This window comes from Mytilus trossulus, chromosome 4 (assembly GCF_036588685.1).
Source record: "Mytilus trossulus isolate FHL-02 chromosome 4, PNRI_Mtr1.1.1.hap1, whole genome shotgun sequence".
NCBI lineage: Eukaryota > Metazoa > Mollusca > Bivalvia > Mytilida > Mytilidae > Mytilus > Mytilus trossulus.
Window position 1 is genome coordinate 10193323 of NC_086376.1, and position 22245 is coordinate 10215567.

General features: G+C 33.5%; 1 protein-coding gene across 1 annotated transcript in view; it reads right to left on the reverse strand.

Moving 5' to 3' along the window:
• The window catches only part of LOC134714634 (protein mono-ADP-ribosyltransferase PARP14-like), a 110466-nt gene that overhangs the window by 81494 nt on the left and 6727 nt on the right, over positions 1 to 22245 (reverse strand). The window contains exons 2-3 of the mRNA XM_063576035.1: positions 11258 to 11346; positions 1385 to 1458 (exon numbers count right to left, since the gene is read on the reverse strand). Coding sequence (XP_063432105.1) covers positions 1385 to 1458; positions 11258 to 11346 — 163 coding nt within the window. The remainder of the gene's footprint in view (positions 1 to 1384; positions 1459 to 11257; positions 11347 to 22245) is intronic.

The window sequence follows — 22245 nt, forward strand, 5'->3', positions numbered from 1 at the left end:
GTGTCATTTACAAGAATTAGTTGCCCCATTCCGTGTTGCAGATAATGGCAGTTGCCTTTTCAACTCTGTTTCCTTAGCTCTTTGTGGGTCTCAAGATATGGCTATTGAACTTCGCGTTCGAACTCTTATAGAAATGGTATTAAGAAAGAACATTATAACTGCTCTACCAATTGCAAATAAGGTCATATGGGTTTCACCAAATTACATAACATCAGTTATGGACTGTGCTAGTGAGCGTGGGTGGTCGTCTATTTGGACAATATTTACCCTTGCCGAGGCTATAGGTAAACCAGTTAAATCCGTGTATCCACCTTTAAATGGTGTACAAGACTTTTGCTTTAGGTTCCTTAATATCACTGCAATTCCACGTAATTGCAAAGATGAAGATGACTTAATAACTGTAATGTGGACACGGTCATCGCTTCATGATCCTTTCAATTTTTTTTCCCTTAAACCATTTCGCACCTTTGATCAAAGACATAATAGTGCCAACCGAAGCTATACCACCCTCACTGAACTCTTTTGAAGAGTTTCCGTTACTTCAAGCTACACCAGTGCTAAATAACTCTTCCAATTCATCATAAGGTCACCGGTAGAGGTTAATTCGGTAATGCCACAGAAAAATCATGAATCTGAACCAACTATTTGTATAGACACATCTACCGTCGTCGAAATGTCAGACTCTCTTCCAAATTCTAACGCCTTGACTAATAGACAAAATCTAACTGCAACTCGGGTATTTTCATCTGCTATGAATGCTGAATTATCAACAGTAGACATTATTTAAAAAAATTTAACATATCTATCTAAGTTCGATTTCAAATTCTACCAAAATTTAATTCTTATATAAGCAGCATGTAACGAATATATACATACATCCTGTGTGCAAATGCGATGACTATAAAGGGTCCTGAGTGCACTTTGTATGTCCTGAGTGCACTCAGGAGGTCCTGAGCGGTGTTTAGACGTACCCTTGCTACTTGTCATTTTTGTTTATACCCTTTCAATTTATTTATGGCATGCCTCAAATAGCAAGTAGGGGAATGAAACTACACTGTAAAAAAATTGGGTAATGAATTTTAAAGTAAAGCAGTGATTTGATCTAACTAAAAAAGGTTAAAAATTCGAATTTTGAAAGCTGTCAAAAAATACAAGACCCCCTTAATGTCCAGTTTTAGTTAGATCTGATAAAGTTTTCCATAATTTTGATATAATTTGTCCAAAATGTAGTACACCTCACTGATAAAATATTATTCAGAGCGCACTAGGGATTTTTAAAATGTCCATTTATTATCTTAAAAAAAGAATAAATGTAATCTCGGGCCTAAGAGTAAGTATACATTGGGCTTGCATCAAATGAGAACAATCGGTCACATTCACTTACCTCACCGTCTGTAATATCTCTAAGCACTGAATCATGGCATTTCTGTCTGATCCTTTTCGCAGTCATCATGTCATCTGTAAGAAAATATGATTCAATTACATTGCTATAATGCAATTTGTTATTGAAATTCTTTTTTTTTTAAAGAGGTACAAGTAGTTTGCTTAACGTTATAGGAAACTTCAAACTAAAGTTTTTTTTATAACTAAATGGTTAGTTTTTATTATAAAAGTTTATATGTGCATACAGTTTTTTCTCAAAAAAAATCTTTAATTTGTCCAAATTGAGATGATATTTACTTATTTTTAATTGTTTGCTTTCAGTAAATAGTTCGCCGAGATGTTTTTCGTATGCAGTTAACTTAACGTGACCATTCTTGTAAAAATCCAGTGATCGCAATACGCATGAATCTGTGATTGAAATAAACTATTATACAATTAAAGCCTTTGTATGAGGTCGATATATCCTAAAAGTTTATTGACCTCATACATAGGCTATATTCTATACCATTTCTATCAAAATCGTCGTTTAATTTTGTTGGAATTTTTGTATATCCTATTGTCTCCTAGACAATTAATAACAACATATTAGTTATTATAACATATACTTTTTTTTTTTTTTTTTTTTTTTTTTTACATCTGATGTATTTGAAAACAAAATTTCTTCAAAAGCTCGATCATAGATATTTTTAAACAATATCATGAAATTCATTACATGACGTCATAAAATATGCCGGTCTTTAGATATTATAAAAATAACCGTGCAATAGGCTTCTTGCTATCCGCCGTATTCTATTCATGATTATTCGTTGTTTGTTGACTAAAGGGCTGAGAAAGATATATATATATAAGAGGAACATTCAAATTCAAAGTTCGAAAATAGGAAATAGGATAATTGTCAACGCCTTGGCTAAAAATGAAAAAAAAACACAAACAGACAATAAGTCCCATGTCAGGAGCCTCTGGCCTTTGTTAGTCTTGTATGATTTTAAATTTTAGTTTCTTGTGTATAATTCGGAGTTTAGTATGACGTCCATTATCACTGTACTATTATGCATATTTTTAGGGGCCAGCTGAAGGACACCTACGGGTGCGGGAATTCTCGCTACATTGAAGACCCATTGGTTGCCTTCGGCTGTTGTCTGCTCTATGGTCGGGTGGTTGTGGCTTTGACATATTCACCATTTCCTTTATCAATTTTAATAATACTACAGGAGACTCAACATACAACAAGAGGCTCTCAAGAGCCTGAATCACTCTTTGTTTGGTTAAATCTCTCATCAATGAGTATTTTGGCTTTTCAATTTATTTAAATGTTCTTTGAATCGTCCTATTTTCTTCAAAAGCAAAATCATTTTCTCCTATGTTCTATTTTAGCCATAGGAGCCATGTTTCTTGACATACAAGGAAATAAAATATACAATTTATACTAGATACTCTGAAACTCATTTAGCCTAAGTTTGGCTGAAATTGATACAGCAGTTTCAAAGGAGAAGATTTTTGAAAGTAAGTCAACATGATTAACAAATTGTGAAAAAAAGTCTTTAAAGGGCAATAACTCCTTAAGGGGTCAATTGACAATTTTGGTCAAATTGATTTATATGTAGATCTTACTTTGCTTAACATTTTTGCTATTAACGGTTTATCTGTATCTATAATAATATTCGAGATAATAACCAAAAACTGCAAAATTTCTTTAAAATCATCAATTCAGGGGCATTATACCTGAAAAAACAGTTACCCAATTCGGCTGAAAATTTCAGGACAGGTAGACCTTGACCTAATAAATACTTAAACTTCTTGTCTTATTTGCTCTAAATGATGGAGTTTTTGAGATATAAGCCAAAAACTGCATTTTACCCTGTGTTCTATTTTTAGCCATGACGGCCATGTTTTTTGACGAAATAGAAAATAAAACACAAACTTTATTTGATACACCCTACTGATCATATTAAGTAGATTTAGAGGAGAAGATTTTTTAAAGTTAGCAAATATGATGAACAAATTGTGAAAAATTGTCATTAAAGGACAATAACCCCTTAAGGGGTCAATTGACAATTTTGGTCATATTAACTTATTTGTAGATCTTACTTTGCTGATAATTTTTGCTGTTTACAGTTTATCTTTATCTTTAATAATATTCAAGATAAAAAACAGCAAAAATTCCTTAAAATTAACAATTCAGGGGCAGCAACGGGTTGTCCGATTCATCTGAAAATTTCAGGGCAGATAAATTTTGACCTGATGAACAATTTTACCCCATGTCAGATTTGCTCTAAATGCTTTGGTTTTTGAGTTATAAGCCCAAAACTGCATTTGACCCCTATGTTCTATTTTTAGCAATGGCGACCATGTTTGATGATAGATCAAAACTTCGGATACAATTTATAAACTAGATACCCTAAGGAACATTCAGTTAAAGTTTGGAAGTATTTGGCCTAGTAGTTTCAGAGGAGAAAATTCTTGAAATAGTTTACGACGACAGACGACGACGACGACGACGACAGACAACGACGACGACGACAGACGACGGACGACGACGGACGCCAAGTATGACATTAGCTCACTTGGCCCTTCATGCAAGGTGAGCGTAAAAAATGGGTGTAATCTCTGGTGATCCGGAAGGACTGAGGTGACAATCGGTAAACTACGGCTTCAATGCACGACAATTTATTAGCAGCAATATTTTCACATCAGACCAAGAAAATTTATTATTACGATTATATGTAATAAGCACTGGTGGTAAGCGGATGGTCGTAACTCAAAGTTACGGTTAGCCAAAAATGGGAGACAACTCTGGAGGTAAGTTTTTCTTTTCCAATGTTCGTGCAGTAAAAGACTAATTTGAGCTACGCCGCTTGTCCCATACATACTATTAGTCAGAGTGTTGATGTTGAAATAAAATTTGGTACATAATATCATTCGAATTTTCGTTAAATATGCATTTAAAAATTCAAGTATGATGGCCGTAACTTAAACACAAAAATGTTGAGGATGGTCGTAAGGTAAATCTGTGATGGTCGTAACTCTTTAATATTAAATAGGTCCGGATAAGACAAGCCAAGAGTTTGAAAATATCTTTTATTATATGAATATACTTTATGATATATTTGTAATTTTTTTTTTTTTTACAAACAACGTATAATAAAGCAATTTCGGTCCGTGTAACACTTATCAATTCCAAAATGTTTTCCAATTTAGTTTTTGGGAATTTTGATCAAAGTCATCAAAGTTTTGAAATATCAAAATTCAAAAATGTTTCATTATATTATAAAAAATGGTGAAAAGAGGAGTACCTATAAAGTGCGAAACGGAGAAAACTGAAACAAATCATTCTTATTTAGGATAAAAAGCACGAAATGTGACAAATCATTTTACATCTATTGAAAAAAAAACCCATTTGTAACTGAAATTTAAAAAACATTCTACATTATAAATCGATTCTACAAATCGATAGAGCATAAGTTAGGATCATTATAAGCTGAAAATGATAATAGATTATGGAGTTCGTTATGAAAACTAGACCATTTATTTATTTGTTGAATATAAAAATCAAATTGTTAACTACTGATGGGTGTCGTAAACATCAACCCAACAATGTTAGATCTGTAAATTTGCTTTCGCAAATTTTTGGTTCTTCCCTCGCCGGGATTCGAACCCATGCTACTGTGATATCGTGACACCAAATCGCCTGCACTGCAGCCGTCCTGCTAGACCACACGACCACCTGGGCTCTCAAAAAAGAGCTTTCGGTGGGCATTTGTTACCTTTCCACGTCAGTTTTAATCTAGCGGCGTACTACAGTACATGATATATAAGGCATGCAGATGTTATTGTTACAGATCTGCTAAATTATCTATAGTAAAGGATCCTACAAATTAATGTAAGATACAGTCACAGAAAATAATTATATTCATAAGTACGTCTGAGTCAGTGACAACCCTACAACAGATGTATCCATCGGATCGCCATCAATGATGGTGATACATGGCTGTGTACATAATGTATATACAACTCGTCTAAACATCAACCCAACAATGTTAGATCTGTAAATTTGCTTTCGCAAATTTTTGGTTCTTCCCTCGCCGGGATTCGAACCCATGCTACTGTGATATCGTGACACCATATCGCCTGCACTGCAGCCGTCCCGCTAGACCACACGACCACCTGGGCTCGCAAAAAAAGAGCTTTCGGTGGGCATGTGTTACCTTTCCATGTCAGTTTTAATCTAGCGACGTACTACAGTACATGATATATACACTATAATTACTATATAAAACGGTCACTGGTATATTAACGCTTTAACCCCAATCCCGCCTGTCGGCGCGATTGCGACAACCATTCTTTGATGGCCCATATGACCCTCCATACTGACCTTTTTTGAACTGCCCCACCTGAAATTTCATGATCGCAGGGACTTTAACCAAGGAATAAATGGTCCTTAAACTCTTCTCAGACATCTGTGAATGAAAATATGGCACTTTGAAAGCCGTTTTTAAAGAGTTCAAAACCGGAAAACGTGAAAAGTAGCCAAAATCAGGTGGGGGTGGGCATCTTTTGATGGCCACTACGTAACTAGTAGTCATTGCAGGTATAAACAATTATCGTAAATGCATGCATAGGTGGTATATGAACACAAAGAGGTATATTATGGCCCATAGGAAACTAGTCTGTAAAATGTAGATTACCGTTTTGTCAAAATCCGTAAAAACAGACATTGAGGCAGACCTGACTTGACAATAAAAATTACCCAGCAAGACACTTAAGTCCCATATACTCCTAGTTGGCATGAATGGACTGCAGTAACTATAGGGTAAGACTTGAATGACAGTTTGGTCAATGTTCACCTGTCAAGGTCGTTTTGAAATCGAAAAATAAAGTAACCCAGTAAACTATATGAATTTATAGTAAATTATAGCAAATTTATACAATTTATTCATAGTATATATGTATGTATAGTATACAGAAATATTTCCAGTGGCCGCCGTGGATAGAAAACTATTAGAATTGAGAAAATATATTAATAGCAAATACACTTTATCTATAGTATACTATGTATGATCATAGTATACAGAAAAACGCAAAAAATAATTGTTCTGTCCAAAGTACTTATGCAAATTATGTTTAATTTTAAAACAGGCCTAAAGGACAGCGGAAGTCTTTTATATTTCTTAAAAAGTCAGTCCGATGACGGAAACAATATATGGACGCCTAAATTTTCGTTTTCCTTCCAAAATAACCCAAACTGAAATACTTTAAGCAAGATGGATAAATACTAGAACAGACGCGCGAAATCGCGGGCATCTAGAGCGTGGTTGAAAGTATGTAACGTGTTGTAGGATGAATATTTGTGACAAAATAATGACTGGAGAATTTCAGGAAAGGTAATTAAAGTTATGGGTTCTTGGGAACAGGACAATTGTTTTTCAACCCCTTTTTCCCAAAATTTCCATTTTTTTGTTTTCTATAAATTTCAATATGAACATACATTTAGTATGTTTTGAACATACATTACTATTAATAAAGTGTGTTTGCTATTGACTATTAATTCTCAGTTAACTAATCAACCAACGGCGGTCATTGATATATTATATAGATCCTCTCTATTTAATAAACTTAGTGGCCCGATAATTTCTTCTAAACGATTTTATGACTGAAGAATTTCAGAAAAGGTATCAAAAGTTATAGGTACTTTGGAACATGTCAATTGTTTTTCTTTAGGACATGACAATTGTTTTTCTTTGGGACATGACAATTGTTTTTCTTGACCGGCTTCAAATTGTTTTCCTCCAAATTTTTTTTTTTCTATTGATTCCTATAATGTTAACGTTTACATTTAATACTACAAATAAAGTGTATTTGCTTTTTTACTATTAACTGTCAATTTACTAATCGATCCACGGCGGTCATTGACATATCATTTAGACCCTCTTTATTTAATAAACTGAGTGACCGCCATGGATAGTCAACTTGAAAATGATAGCAGATAGCAAATACACGGTTACTAATAGTCTTTTTTATGTACTTTAAAGTACAGAAAAAAACGCAAACCGGGAGTCTAGTTTGACTTTAAATTTCGTCCAATGAAGGAAAAAAATCCGGACGCAGTTTTTTCCGTTTTTCTTCCAAAACAACACAAACTGAATAATCATAAGCATGGATGACAAATGCGACAATATATGGTATCTATTGGACACAGAGGCATGATGATTAATTTATTGTGGAAGGAAGAGAAGCGACACTCAAAATGAAGTCTTCTCGTTTAATAGCATAGAAGATGCACAATGCATACACTTCGATTGGGACAGTCTGCTATGCCAATCTGATAAACGTTTACGTTTACTTTGAAGGTCTCCTTGTACCCAGTTCAAAGTGCTCTTACAATGTTATAGCTCTACTAGCATATAATAAACCGTCCGCTCTGTCGATTTGCTGACTTTTCGATATAAGAACAATGACAGCTCAATGACAATTAATCTATAACATTAAATAACTAACTGGTGGTGTTTAACGACCCTGACTGGCAGCTGGTAAACTCTCGCTCGTTCGCTTAGGGTTCGAAGGCGTTGGGTGAGCAATTAAATGTTTTTTGTGTTGTTGTCAAGTTGGAACAAGGCGGCCATTTTGATTTTTGCGGGATTTATTTTTTTTTTACAATTGTTGTTGGTTGTTTTGCAGTCTACTTCCGTCACAACGGTTGCTTTCAGTGCAAGGTTGGTCAGCTACCGCTAACCATGATGATGAAGCATTATTAGGACCCCAGTTGTAAGACAATGAATTGGCTGTACATTATCTATTCGGCATAACTCTACCTCATACATAATTGGTTTTGGAGTGTATGCTGACGCGGGTATTTACATAGACAACAATATAGACTGTACGGCGTTAGATTGGTTTCGAAAGAAGCAAGATGTTGATGCATCTATCAGTAAATCAACATCGTAGATAGCGGGTAAAGTGGAGCTGACCCAGTAAGTCCTTTCAGTTGCAAAGACTGAGACGTGACTCCATGTTGGATTGGAAATCGACGACCGTAACTGGCTTTACATCCCTTGCACGGTCGGTATTGATTGAAAGAAGTTGGAAGTTTTAACGACATTGACTGGTTTTAGATTCAGCACATGCACGGTGTATTGGAAGTACTTTTCTCATACACTTATATACCCGTGGTCGACGAATACTTTATTTCCTGGTTAACGGAGTGTTCCCTAAATGCCCTAAATGTAATCTTACTGAACACGAAAATCTCCTTCCTTATTTATGAATGTGACCAACCGAATTAATATATTTACCGAGTTTGTAGTAACATGAGCAATACGACGGGTGCCACTTGTGGAACAGGATCTGCCTACCCTTCTGGAGCACCTGAAATCACCCTAAGTTTTTGGCGGGGTGCGTCTTGCTCAGTCTTCAGTTTTCTATATATGTTGTTTCTGTGTACTTTTCTACTTGTCTGTATTTCTTTTTCATTTTTAGCAATGGCGTTGTAAGTTCATTTTCGATTTATGAGTGAAGACAATAAATTTCCTTTCGACAATATTTCTAATCTTCTTTACCTAGAGACATTTAGATGTTTGTCAAGGAGAATAAGATAGGAAATTTAGTATCGGGTAACAACATAGAGGTTCTGGAAAACTGACTACATACTACATACGAAATTTAGTTGCATCGAACAAATCTTATATGGAGGTCTTCTCTATGATTTGTCTCCATGTTTCGGTGCATTGAGCCACAGTCGTGACTTTGGATCTGACCATGATATATGGAAAAGAAATCCTTTTCCAGTTTTAAAACAAAATATTTTAAGTCATTTTTTACTATTTATGAAATCAAAAGCACATGTCTTATAAGACTTAAAAAACTTCAGTTTTTAATGTGTTTTCATAATACAGTAGATGTGTTTGAGTTAAAAAAAAAAAGTATCAGCTAAAGACCGATTTTAATGCAAATCTATTCTTTTTTTTATTTATAAAAAGCCTCTACCCCTTGAGATGCAAAATCTGACATCCCGAGCGACACGTAATATTTGGACGAAAAAGTAGTTGTAAACCGATTAATTTTAAGTAAGAAGCTGGTATTTGGTTAAATTCCATGATATGATGATTCAAATCCATATAAATGATACAGTTGGAGTTCGTCTAAAGTAGTTTTTTTATCCAGAAATTTGTATATGTAGCCTCAAAATCTGCAACACGGAAAACTAGGGAGAGGTGTTTTAGAAAACAGAGCACTGAAATCGACTGCGTCTGCTTGCAAGAAATAGATTATGCTGTAGTTCCTTCCGTGCAAACATTATATGGTACTAGGAATTCTAAAAAAAGAAATTTTGATACTTGAACTTACTTTGATAGTTTTTCTTCGCCTCGAAATTGCCATCCCGTGTCAAACAAAGCCGAAACCCTGCATGTGGCATTCTACACCAGGATGTTATGTGTGTCAATTGGTTGTTAAAAATGTTAATTGCACACTAAATAGTTTAAATGATGATGAAATACCATCAACATTTTGAGTCGCTTTTCTTGTTACGGATCAATATGAAAAACGAATAAATCTATACATAATTGTAAGCGTCAATTTTGTTCCTTTAATTACAATTTAGGTCTTTCCATTTTTCCGTGGAAAGACCTATTGTATTTGTTCTGATTATTATTATTATTTTCTTCCGCCAAATTTTGTTCTCGCAGATTATTTTTGTTTCGCAATATGTCACTAAGATATTTCTTATATAATGTCATACAGTTTATGCGCTTTATTTTTCACCTGTTCTAAGCCGAAAAATTTTCTATTTAAGATTTATCTCCCTGAACACTGTTTTCCTTGTGACTACATCTACTCCGTATTAACCGCAAAAGAAAGCGACAATTTTTTTTTATAAAATTGATTGTTATATCCTTCGCATGATTTGTCTTATTTTGAACGAAGCGATTTGAACACTCCATATGAGAGTTATGGCCCCTTATGCATTTGATATAAATGATGTGTATTTCTATCTTGTATACCATAAGTAATTGAGACCTAGGACCTTTTGATTTGAGGTCCTCGGTCCACGAATAAGAAAATAAGGTCACGGTCAGAGGTCAAGGTCATATTTCAAATTTTTGATTTTGGCTTATTTTCAAAAAACTGTATAAGATATCGACAACATATTTTTACTAAAATGTTTTTGCAACAAGTCGTAACACATAAGTTTTGGTCGAATGGGTATGCTTACATTAAATTGTAGTTTTCTCCCTTTGAAACCCTTGGTTTATGACCTTGAAATTGAGTTCAAGGTCATAAGTAAAATTGGCCTTCAACGGTTTCGACCTTTGCTTTTACCTCATATATATACTTGATAAAGCCATTGGACTTTTTTCCATTACGTTGCAAGCCAATTGACAAAGGAAAAGCCAACCGGAAGTGACCTGGTGTAAACTTGAAGTTGCTATTTTTTGTACTTATTTATTGCATAAGTATATTTAACAATATATTTTTGGAATCAGTATTAAGTATCAAATAAAACCGGAAGTGATATATTTAAAACCGAAAGTAACAATGTATCTCCCTTATTTAGAAAAAATGTATAGCAACCATATATTTTTTGGAACCATTATACAATAAGCTATCAATTGACGCTGGGTATGATATTTCAAACTGAATTTTCATATTTTATATCAAAATTGATCTGTACGGATGTTCTTACAATTAACAATGCACACTTTGCTAATTGGATTGCAACTATATATCCTTCCGAACTGAAGTTAAAGAAACAAAAATCATCTTAAAAAGTGTATTTTTTTTTTTTTACAAAATCTCAGCATGCTTAAATGTATCATAATATTATATTAAATCTTTGATTACTCTCTGATGTAATGTATGGTCAACTACTAGTACATACCTTTTTCAATAGAGTCTTTCTTGTTTTGTTCAACATTGGTTTTCTTCTTCTCTGTTTGAACCAACTGGGATCCATAATTAGATGTTTCTCTGTAAAAGAGCCACACTAAGTCTTGAGAATGAATAAATATTTGGAATTTTTCCTGTACTTGACTGGTTATAGATTCTCAAACAGCTTTATAATCATTTTCATAACAGCATGGACAACCACAATACTTATGTTGGTAATAATACTGTTCATTTATATTTTATTGTTTATCATAGGCAATCAATAGCATTGATTTTTACGCTCACTGAGTCTGTCTGAGGCCTTCCAATGTTAATTAGTTTAATAAAAGAGTTCATGCAGGTGCACGAGAAGAAAAAAAGACAGTTAAAGTATTCAACATTTAAATCAACACACAAGGATTATTTCTATGCTAGTTATTCCTTTTATTTGATTTAGGCGTTTGGAACCTTTGGCGACCCCCTAGTTTAAATGTGTTCCTATAATAAAATGAAAATTGAGAATTGAAATGGGGAATGTGTCAAAGAGACAACAACCCGACCATATAAAAAAACAATAATAACAGCATGTGAGCCATTCAGTTTTAAACATGTATACGTTTATGTCAGTAGATTATGTTTATTTATACAATATAATTTAGTGCAGTGGAACATATGTTAGACAAGTCTTTAATTTTTAATAAACAATTCATAAATAAAATTGAGAATGAAAATGGGGAATGTGTAAAAAAAGAACAAACCGACTAGAGAGCAAAAACAACTAAAGAGCAAAAACAACTAAAGTCCAATAAGTCTTCAACACAGCGAGAAAATCCCAAACCCCCGAAGGCGTGATTCAGCTGGCCCCTAAACAAAAATGTTTACTAGTTCAGTGATAATAAAGACCATACTACACTTAAAAAATGTAAATGAATTAAAATAAAAAATCTTTCAAGCCTAACAAAGGCTAGAGGCTCCTGACTTGGGGTAGGAGCCAAAAAGCGGACGGGTTAAAAAAAATGTGAGATATTAACCCTCCCCCTATGTTAGCAATACACAATAGAAGTTTAGTTTCGCATTATAGCCATGGTGACATTTTTAAATATAAAAGTTTTTGTACAATGAACTTGATTTTTAGATAGTTGATGATTACTATAGCCTTCGAAGTTTATATGAACATTTAAATTGTTTAAGCAAGTTTTATAGGCCATTTTTCTGTATGACAATCCAAATTTTCCTATCCGTAGGTCCAGGAATTATTGTAGTGTTCATACACAAAGATTTGACGCTCGATCTATTCAATTCAATTATATGGAAAAACGAGCAGAAATGCATATGATTTTTTTTTGGACTTCTTGATAAATAAATGTCTATGGTGTCAGGAAAGTATTCCCCCTAATTGATTCAAATTTTCCTTTGGATCAAATTTTAGAGACTTTTGTGACATTTTTACCCTTCAGTTGTATCAAATAAATGCAGATTGTTGCCATGATTACACCAAAAATTTATCTTATTTCACCTTTTTATGCTCTTTTCAGAAATATACACATACCTAACACAAATAATAAGCCCTATTTATCAGAAAGGAAGGAAAAGAGAGTGGTTAAAAACTATGAGAGTCAATTTTTAAGTTGTTTTCCTAACTGTGTATTGCTACCTATACCTCTAGCCTATTAAGAAAAAAACACGCAGCAATACGTACAGTAAAACTCAGTTGACAAAAAGTCAGAGTCTGATGTTAGAATAGGTAACAAAAGAACCTAAATTAAGCTTAAATCAATTCATATATTCTACAGGGAAACTTAGTTTTTCCGAAGAATATCTTGATTAAGAAGTTTTATGAATACCTGTACATTACTACCTATTCTCAATCTAACCAATTTATATAAAAAAGGTATGTATGTTCAGGGGTTGTCTTCTGTTTGTGTGCTTCATAAGTGTTTCTCCTTTCTCGTTTTTATATAGATTAGACAGTTGGTTTTCCCGTTTGATTTTACACTAGTATTTTGGAGGTCCTTTATAGCTTGCTGTTCAGTGTGAGCCAAGGCTCCGTGTTGAAAGCCGTACATTGACTTATAATGGTTCACTTTTTATAAATTGTTACTTAGATAGAGAGTTGTCTCATTAGCACTTATACCACAGCTTCCTATATCTATGTAGATATAACAAGATACCAGAATTAAAATGATGTACGTCAGACGCGAGTTAAGTCGACAAAAAAGCATAAATGACGCTGTAATGAAACTAGAGGCTCTCAAGAACCTGTGTCGCTCACCTTACTCTTCTTGGGTTTTTTAAATCATATAAAAAAAGATAACAATCATAACAGATCTAGAAACTTAAATAATGATTGAGGCCAAATTTGGTTTAATATTGCATTCCATTCTGTGGTTCTCTAAAACATGACATTTGTAAGTATTTCTCATAGGGTCCTATATCCACTGCTGGCGGCCATCTTGGATAATGGATCGGCTACAAAGTAACAACACGTGGTCAGCATCTAATAAGGAACATTCATGCAACTATGTATTGGCTTCCAAAGCTACACAAAACCCCTTACAAATATAGATTTATTTCGTCTTCAAGCCATTGTTCAACTACTAAATTGTCTATTCTTCTTACCAGCACACTTGGTACAATTAAAAACCTTATAATAAATTGTTCAAATAAGGCCTTCGAAAATAGTGGAATAAATTACTTTTGGAGTGTCAAGAACTCGTTGGAAGTACTTGATAAATTGCAAGCTCATATATTGGTGATTTTGAATCTGTTCAAAGTTTTGATTTTTCTACCCTGTATACCACATTGCCTCACATTCTCACACCTAATTAAATGGGCATTCAAAAAATCAGAATGTGAATATATATGTTCAAACACTTTTAGGTCATTTTTTAGTAGCAATAAACAAAAAAACGATGTTAATTGGACAACATTTGTTAGTATATATGCCCTTGATTTTTTACTAGATAACATTTTTGTTCGCTTTGGGGATTCCGTATATCGTCAGATTATCGGAATTCCAATGGGGACTAACAGTGCACCACTTATTGCGGACCTCTTTTTGTATTGTTATGAGTTACAATTTATGACAAAAATAAGCAAAGACCCATCAAAACAACATCTGATAAACAAATTTAACCCTTTCAGTGCCAGGAAAAAATCCGCAACTTTAATAATACTTTTAGATATTTGGATGATATTTTGGCTCTCAATAATGACGACTTCAGTATGTATATTAATGAAATTTATCCTGCTGAACTTACTTTAAATAAAGCTAATACTAATAATGACCACTGCCCTTTCCTCGATCTTGATATCTATATCACTAACGGAAAGCTGAATACTAAAATTTATGATAAAAGGGATGATTTTTCATTTCCTATCGTTAATTATCCTTTTTTAGATGGTGACGTTCCTATCTTAGAGTGGTATAATCAGACTTTTTAGGCACAAATAAGAAATACTAGCTGGTTTTACTTGTATTGATTCTAAACTCCATTTGCACATAAATCTCAACGTCATAAGTAGCATGACGTTACAATACATACATAGCGGTACCGCGAACGTCTAATGAACACAGTCCTGAACAGTTCCCTTGTCACCATCTTACGGTGTTTATATTTCTCAACTTGTACGATTTGCTCGTGTTTGTAACAATGTTTTAGATTTTAACGAGAGAAATTTATGTATTACTGAAAAATTATTACACCAGGGTTTTCGATATCACAAACTAGTCAAAACTTTTACTAAATTTTATCATCGGTATAAAGACGTCATTCGTAAATATAGCTCAACATGCAGACTTTTTATACGTTCAGGTATTTCACATCCAATTTTTATGGAAATATTCTTTATAAAGCACAAAGGTGTCAGTATTCACCTCAGAAACTTACAAAACCTTTAAATAGACTGATTAAGAAGGGATATAATTACGATACTGTTGTCAAGTCATTAAAGATTGCATATTTTGGCGTTAATATTGAGTCACTGATAAGGTCTTTGCGTCGGAACTATAGGCATTTATTCTAAAAACAGTTGTTGGCATGACACGGGTTATGTTCTTCTCATATATGTTATGATGGTATGATACTAAACCCCTAACGGGAAGGATTGTGCCTGATTTTCATATGATGAAATCATAATCTTTCAGTCAGTTTAATTGAAGTCTGGAGCTGGCATGTCAGTTAACTGCTAGTAGTCTGCTGTTATTTATGTATTATTGTCATTTTGTTTATTTTCTTTGGTAACATCTTTTGACATCAGACTCGGACTTCTCTTGAACTGAATTTTAATGTGCGTAGTGTTATGCGTTTATTTTTCTACATTGGTTAGAGTTATAGGGGGAGGGTTGAGATCTCCCAAACATGTTTAACCCCGCCGCATTTTTGCGCCTGTCCCAAGTCAGGAGCCTCTGGCCTTTGTTAGTCTTGTATTATTTTTATATTAGTTTCTTGTGTACAATTTGGAAATTAGTATGGCGTTCATTATCACTGAACTAGTATATATTTGTTTAGGGGCCAGCTGAAGGACGCCTCCGGGTGCGGGAATTTCTCGCTACATTGAAGACCTGTTGGTGACCTTTTGCTGTTGTTTTTTATTTGGTCGGGTTGTTGTCTCTTTGACACATTCCCCATTTCCATTCTCAATTTTATTTATGCTATGTTTCATTTCATTCCATTCTGTGGTCATTTGTATGCATTTCCCTAAGGGTCCCAAGTTAAGTTAAACTAAGTCCTCCGCTGACGGCCATCTTGGATGATGGATCGGCTATAAAATAACAACACTTGGTCAGCACCTCATAAGGAACTGTCATGCTATGTTTGGTTTCATTACATTCAGTGGTTCTGTAAAAGGAGTCATTTGTATGCATTTCCCATAAGGTCCTATGTTAAACTAAGTCCCCAGCTGGCGGCCATCTTGGATGATGGATCGGCTACAAAGTAACACCACTTGGTCAGCATATCACAAGGAAAATATATGTGGTTCTCTAGAAGAAGTTCAAAATGTAAAAAGTTAAACGACGACGGACGACGGACACGAAGTGATGAGAATAGCTCACTGGTTCTTCGGGCCAGGCGAGATAAAAAGTTATTAGAGAGCCAAATAAATCAAAAAGTTAAGGAATCTATTTCTTGAGTAGACAATCCTTAGCTTTTCGAAAATGATCTACTGTAACATATTTGTACAATGATGAATGAATTAAGACGTGTAGGATAGTTGGTCAACACAGTAAATACAATTTTCAAAACCGAACCATTTTACAAGTATGTAGATGCTAGTCCAGTCGAAATGTGAAACAATTGCTCAGATTGTGGTAAAAGCATCAAACTTTGCAAAGTGTTAGTTGAGGTCATAACTAACATTTATAGCTATGAACCCAATTCAGAAAATTAAAATGGCGGCTCTGGCATTTTGAAATCATGTCCGAAAAGTCAATAAAAATAATTAGAAAAAATATGAAAAATATGTTACTTAACTAATTTTGACAAACTTTCGTATTTCTTATGACAAAGAATATAAACTGAGGACTATTGACGTATTTAGTGGCCATCTTGAATGGTGGCCATTATTTGCAATATATTATTATTCGCTATCCTAAACTGTTTTTTTAATTAATGCTAAGTTTTATATGCATTTACACCTAGTTTTGCTAATCATTTATTTATGAATGTTGCTTTTAATATAAGATTTATTCCTCAAGTGCTCAAATAAGATATGCATATGTTAACAAATAAATGTATTTAAAGAAATACGTTAATTCTTTTAATTGCAGTATAGTATGTAGGGATTAGGTACCATACAAAAAACCGCGTATATACAATATGAGCACTGTATTTTGAACAGGAAAAATACGTAGGTATCAAAATCACTAGAGCTGAAAAAATCTAATAAATAAATAGACTGGAAAGAATTCCGTAACGGGAAGAGAGGACACGTGATGATTTACAATGCCAAGCACATACAAAAAGAGCAGACCTGGTAATCATTTTTTTTCGATGAAGGCTATGCAATGGGAGAATCACAAGGCAAAAAGTACTAATCCTGTCAAAGCAAATCTTAATATATATATAGTCAGGAAAAACAAAATGAGTCACGGATTGAAAACAAACCAGTAGAATAACCAGCCACAGTTTGTGATGAATAAACAAGAACGATGATTGCAGATATGTCTTTCTTTCTTTGTGATGAGGCATCTGACTATCATTATAAAGCATCAACAATTGTGATCGACAATAGAGTATGTGACTGTCACTTGAACTACTAACAATGGTTCTTTTAGCCAGACTCAGTGCTGAAGATTAATATTTCAGGAGCCGATCTCATGCTAAATGTTTGTTAAAACTGTACGACAAGGCAACTAGACAGAATTCGAGACACAGAAAGAAAGTCAAGAATCTGTTAACCATTGCAATGGGGCTTGCCAAAGTAATAGAAAACAGTGACGGCTCACAGTCTGGAACAGATATTGTTTTAATATTTGAAATTGATGATACGGAAAAATGGTACAGTAAACGTCCTTAGTAAATATTAGTTGTCATGAAAGCAATGATTAATACAACAGTTTTGAAAAACTGAATACTAGCTACCATAGATGATATGCAAGCACACATGAAAGGTTACGTCTTTCTCTGGATTCTCAATGAATATGTTGAGGAAGTTCTGAAACAGGCCATGTCTTTTACAAAATGTTTAAGTCGTGATGAGGAAGGCCTCTTCATAGTCATAGCTACTAGAATAGTTTGAAGAGTTAGGCTTGCTACTATAGAAAAGTTTACAGGGACATTCATTGTAGGCTTTCAAAATGAATCCGTTCCACAATCTTTAAAACATTTTACTCTCTATCGGAGATAGATAAGTTATCTGATAAGTTGCAGTTGTATCCTTCCGATGACGAGTTGCACAATTGAACTATTATAGCTGAGAAATGGTGTTGTCTTCCACCTATCGATATTACTGGATTGTGTTTCGATGTTTGGCCATCCTGTACCATTCATACTATGGAAACGTATGAACTGATTCGTGTTAAAAGCTGTTGTTGAGTATCCCTGCAGTAAAGCTTTTCTAAGTATCAAGCATATATAGTTTGCCTGCTATGGCTATGGTGATACTCTTTAATTATGAGGTCTGTTTCAGAGCTTATAGAATACCTTTGTTGAAAATCAAGAGAACTAATTTATCTTGCTTGTATGCTTGCAGATATCCTTGGTTAGCTACATTCCTATTTACCACTAGCAGTTAGATACGTTGTATCAGTCCGTCCTTCCATGATAACTACAAGTTGTTCCAGGCGTTTATTGTACAATTTAGCGTGATCTGCAAGCTTGGAGATTGGTAAAATACCTCTGCCAGACCGTGTGCCGTCACTCTAATTTATTATTTTGGAAAGATCAACTCCAAGGATAAAAGATTCTTCGCTTTCTTTCTGTGTTTTTTATTCTGCCTATTTGCTATGTTGTCAAGTTTTATCAATCATCAAGCAGGATACTGGTGATTTGACATCTCCAGCTCTTACTTTGGCTAAGGAAATATGTCTTGTAGTACAGGTGCACAGTCATGTCCCATTTTTGTCGATTTTTAAATTTCGAAGTATTATGGTGATCTTCAGGTACAGCACCACAGAAAAAATACATTGCAGTCATTGTTTGTGTTGATTCAATATCACTTAATAGTGTCTATTTACTTCTTGTTTTCTTTCAACTGGCAATTTTATCTTCAACATCTGAAGTATGTTTTCCCTTTTACTGATGAAATATTTTGAGGTCTGAAAATTTGTTTGACAAGATTTGCGACGTCTGGAGTGCTTCTGCAGTTCCATAACCCTCATTCAGCTGTTTCCAATTGAGCGAAAGGAAAACCAATTCAAGACCCAACATCGTTGTATGCCTGCATCCAAAAGAGTGATTGCCAGCTCAAACGTCTATGTCTGATCTGTTTGGATCTGCTTGACATTGCATGCAATCCCTCACATGTCCTATCTTGCCGTTTCACACATTCCTTCTAGTCTAAACGCCCATTTTGTTCTTCTGATATCTAGCTCCAGTGTTTTAGAAATCTACAATGTTGATCTTTTCCAACAACAACGTTCGGTCATGAATTGTATCATATATACGTAATTTCTGTTTTAAAAAGTTACTTACGCAAACGTGTAAGTAACAGTTAGAAATTTTTATACTGATATCTTTATTTGGTAAACATGCGCATGCCTTATCTGACCATTTTATAAATATTCAATGCATATTAGTAAAAAAAAGAGTGTGAATGCAAACAGTGAATAAATATACTAATATGCAGTCAACTTTAGCATTTGGTAGTTCATTGATAACATTCTGGCGTATCATAAACAAACAACTTGTTACGTCTCATTTCATTGGCTGAAAGATTTAAATACAACAACAATGTAGTCAGTGTGCACGTGAATTGACACAGGTGACCGACATTGGAATTTACTATGTTACTACGAACGTAAAAACAATGATTTGTATAGTTTACAACCTTTGGTCAAATGAATTAAATAAATGTTTTGTTAACTTCAAATAGTGGGGTCGAAATATTATACTGATATTTTGTTTTAAGTAATATTCTAAGTTCTCTGTGCATGCAGCAACTCAATTATCTTGTACCCGGCATGATAAGAAATATAAGGATAAAATAGAATACATGTGCCGCTTTTATACGGATGAATATATAAACCACTTTTAATTTCTTTCATACTGACGATAGGTTATAATCCTAACAATGTCGTAGTCACTTATTTTCATGCTATAAAACATACACACATTACAAAAATGTAGCTATGTAAGCGTACAATAAACGGAGGAAATTGTCCCCCAAAGATAGAAACAAAATAACTTTAATCGTATCATTGGTGCACCTGAATGAATTCAGTGAAGGCAGGTTGTTATAATAAATTGAAATGTTACATCGGCGAAGATTATTTATTTCTTTTGCATGTGTGGAACTAAATAATAAATTAATACTTGTTAGAAATCGTAGTTTATTAGGAACAATTCTTGTTCGAATTCGGGGCCTTTTGTAGCTGACTATGCGGTATGGGAGTGCCCATTATTGAAAGCCGTACGGTGACCTATAGTTGTTAATTTCTGTGTCATTTTAATCTCTTATGGAGAGTTGTCTCATTTGCAATCATACCACATCTTCTTTTTTTAAATATTAAAGTCATAAGAAACGAGTGACCGGTGAAAAATAATGTTCTTCCAATGCATACAAACATCATAAACTTAGTCTTCTGTGCTCGAATTTATCATTTTTTTCGTGTAAATTTCGTATAATCGTCAATTTTTTTTTCAATCGGTCAGTGTTGTGAAAATATGGCAGGTAATTAAGGTTCGTGTTTTGAAGCCGAAGTTTAACGATTGTCACCAGTTTGTCAACAATTGACGAAAAATAAACAAAAAAGCATGGAATTTGAGCACGTGTTTGACATGTTAATTCAGATAATAGTTTATTTTAAGGACATCCATGCGTATTGTGGTCAGCGGATTTTTACGAGATGGGTCACACTGAGGTCACCTTGCATACGGAAAATATGTCGGGGGAATTGCTTGCTTTTTTTGATTTGAGGTTTCTTATGACTTTAATGTACTGTTTTCGATTTTAAATGGATGAACATTTATCTTTCAAGTTTATACTGTAACAATAGAGCTGCATAACATTGTTGAACTATCCGCTAAAGTATATGTGGTATGTATTCGTATATAAAATGAAATACAAAACGAAACGTGTATGATAAACTGATAAACAAAATAAATGCATGTGCAAGAAGAAACTCACCTTTTTATCAATACATTTAATGAATAAACACTTTTTAAAGAAAACCTGATTGTTTCTATTAAAATGTACATATTTACAAATATGAATATACAATTTACGTTCGTTTTTCAACCGAGAATAGCAAAACATCACGAAGTATTTCGTTGGAGTTTATAAACTACTTTTAATTCCCCCGTGCCATGGTTTGCCATCTCCGTTTTTTCTTAACAAAGCATGGTTGGTATTGTCCACTTGACTTCTATATATTTGCAGAAAAAAATTCTTAAAAATTAATAATTTTTTCCTTGATGTATGTTAATATATGATTTATACGAACTCTGACTTTTAATTTCATAATTTTTGGTCAATAATTAAAAAAGTTTCCCATTAGGTCTCTATGTTAATTTTATTTTTTGATCTTTTATTTTATTAATCTATAGAGATCAAACGGCCTCCGTTTTGAAACGGCCTCTTCCGCAAATTTCGACTTTCAGAGTGGGTCCATAGCTTAAAATGTTGTCCATGGCATATACTACCACTATTCCAAATTTCATGCTTTTTCCACAATCTGAGCAATTTTGTCAAAAAATCTGCACAAATCGACTGGACTATAACTTTGAATATTTGCAAAACTTACATGATAAAGTATTTCTATTTTAATTTCAACATTTGCATTATCAAAATTACAAAAAAGCGAGACATATCTCTGACTGAACAGTTTATCTAAGTAATTGTTTTTTAATATATTATATTATAATATATCCATAAAACTAAAAGAAAGATAAATTATTTAAATATTTAAATATTAAACGGTCAAAAATACTTGTGTTTTAAATCTCTAAAAAATGTAATTATAATTTACAATTATCATAACAAAATTTAATAACTATCATAATCTTAATTATTTTATACTGTTTTAGTATGGATTTATAAGTCTTTGGTTAGATTTCGTATAGTTGGCGTGTGTGTTTATTGATATTATATATATTCATAATAACATGAACGTTTGTTTATTATAAAATTTCAATTCTATTTTTTTGTTTTTTTGTTTTAATATTAATGAACCATGAAGGAAGTTACATGGCTAAACAATCTCAATGGAAATGAGATGTGTCATTGCTAATACAACTGCATACCTAATACCATTAACTTATCTTAAGTAGTTCCCTTTAAACAAACTTAACACAAACTAATACATGCAAACTAAGCAACAGTCAATAAACCATAACTGAG